This window comes from Sinocyclocheilus grahami, unplaced genomic scaffold, assembly GCF_001515645.1.
Source record: "Sinocyclocheilus grahami isolate Dianchi unplaced genomic scaffold, SAMN03320097.WGS_v1.1 scaffold37.1, whole genome shotgun sequence".
Taxonomy (NCBI): Eukaryota; Metazoa; Chordata; class Actinopteri; order Cypriniformes; family Cyprinidae; genus Sinocyclocheilus; species Sinocyclocheilus grahami.
The window spans coordinates 506,850-507,445 of NW_015505216.1; the positions used below are offsets into that span (position 1 = coordinate 506,850).

The 596-nt window shown below is 35.2% G+C and overlaps 1 protein-coding gene across 1 annotated transcript in view; it reads left to right on the forward strand.

Moving 5' to 3' along the window:
• Positions 1-596, forward strand: part of LOC107581681 (activating signal cointegrator 1 complex subunit 3-like) — a 29,173-nt gene that overhangs the window by 11,410 nt on the left and 17,167 nt on the right. Inside the window, exon 3 of the mRNA XM_016267300.1 lies at positions 83-233. Coding sequence (XP_016122786.1) covers positions 83-233 — 151 coding nt within the window. The remainder of the gene's footprint in view (positions 1-82; positions 234-596) is intronic.

Genomic DNA, 596 nt, shown 5'->3' on the forward strand with positions numbered 1-596 from the left:
TTTTTTTTTTTTTTTAATAAACTGTTCATTGAAATGTCCTTTCTATTTGAATTTAAGCTTTGTTAAATGCAACTTTCTGCAGAGCAAGCGCCTGAAACGGCAGGAAGTATTTGCCCAAGATGGCCTGACATGGCAGAAGATAGTTCAGTTCTTCACACAACATCTGGAGAAGAAAGATCAGCCGGCGGCCACTCATGAGTTAAAGAATATTCTCCAAGCAGCCAAACAGATCGGTAGGTAATTCATGTCTTCGGTGTGATTAAAAAACTGTCCAATCAAGAATTTACAGTATAGTGCACTTTACAAACTGTCACAAATGGGCTCTTTCAGTGCAGACAGCTTCATTGATTTTAATTGAAGTTAGTTTTGATGTGACAAACCGAATGCTTCTGGTGTAGATATAGTGTAACTGTAGATTGTTTATGTTTGCCGAACACATTTTACTGTCACAAATGTGAGTATAATGATTATTAATGTTCATTAAGTCATATTTATAATGTAAAGCTGTTTTTTGCACTGTTGACAGACTAATAATTAATTTCGAATTATTCTATGAACATATACAGTGGGTACGGAAAGTATTCAGACCCCCTTAA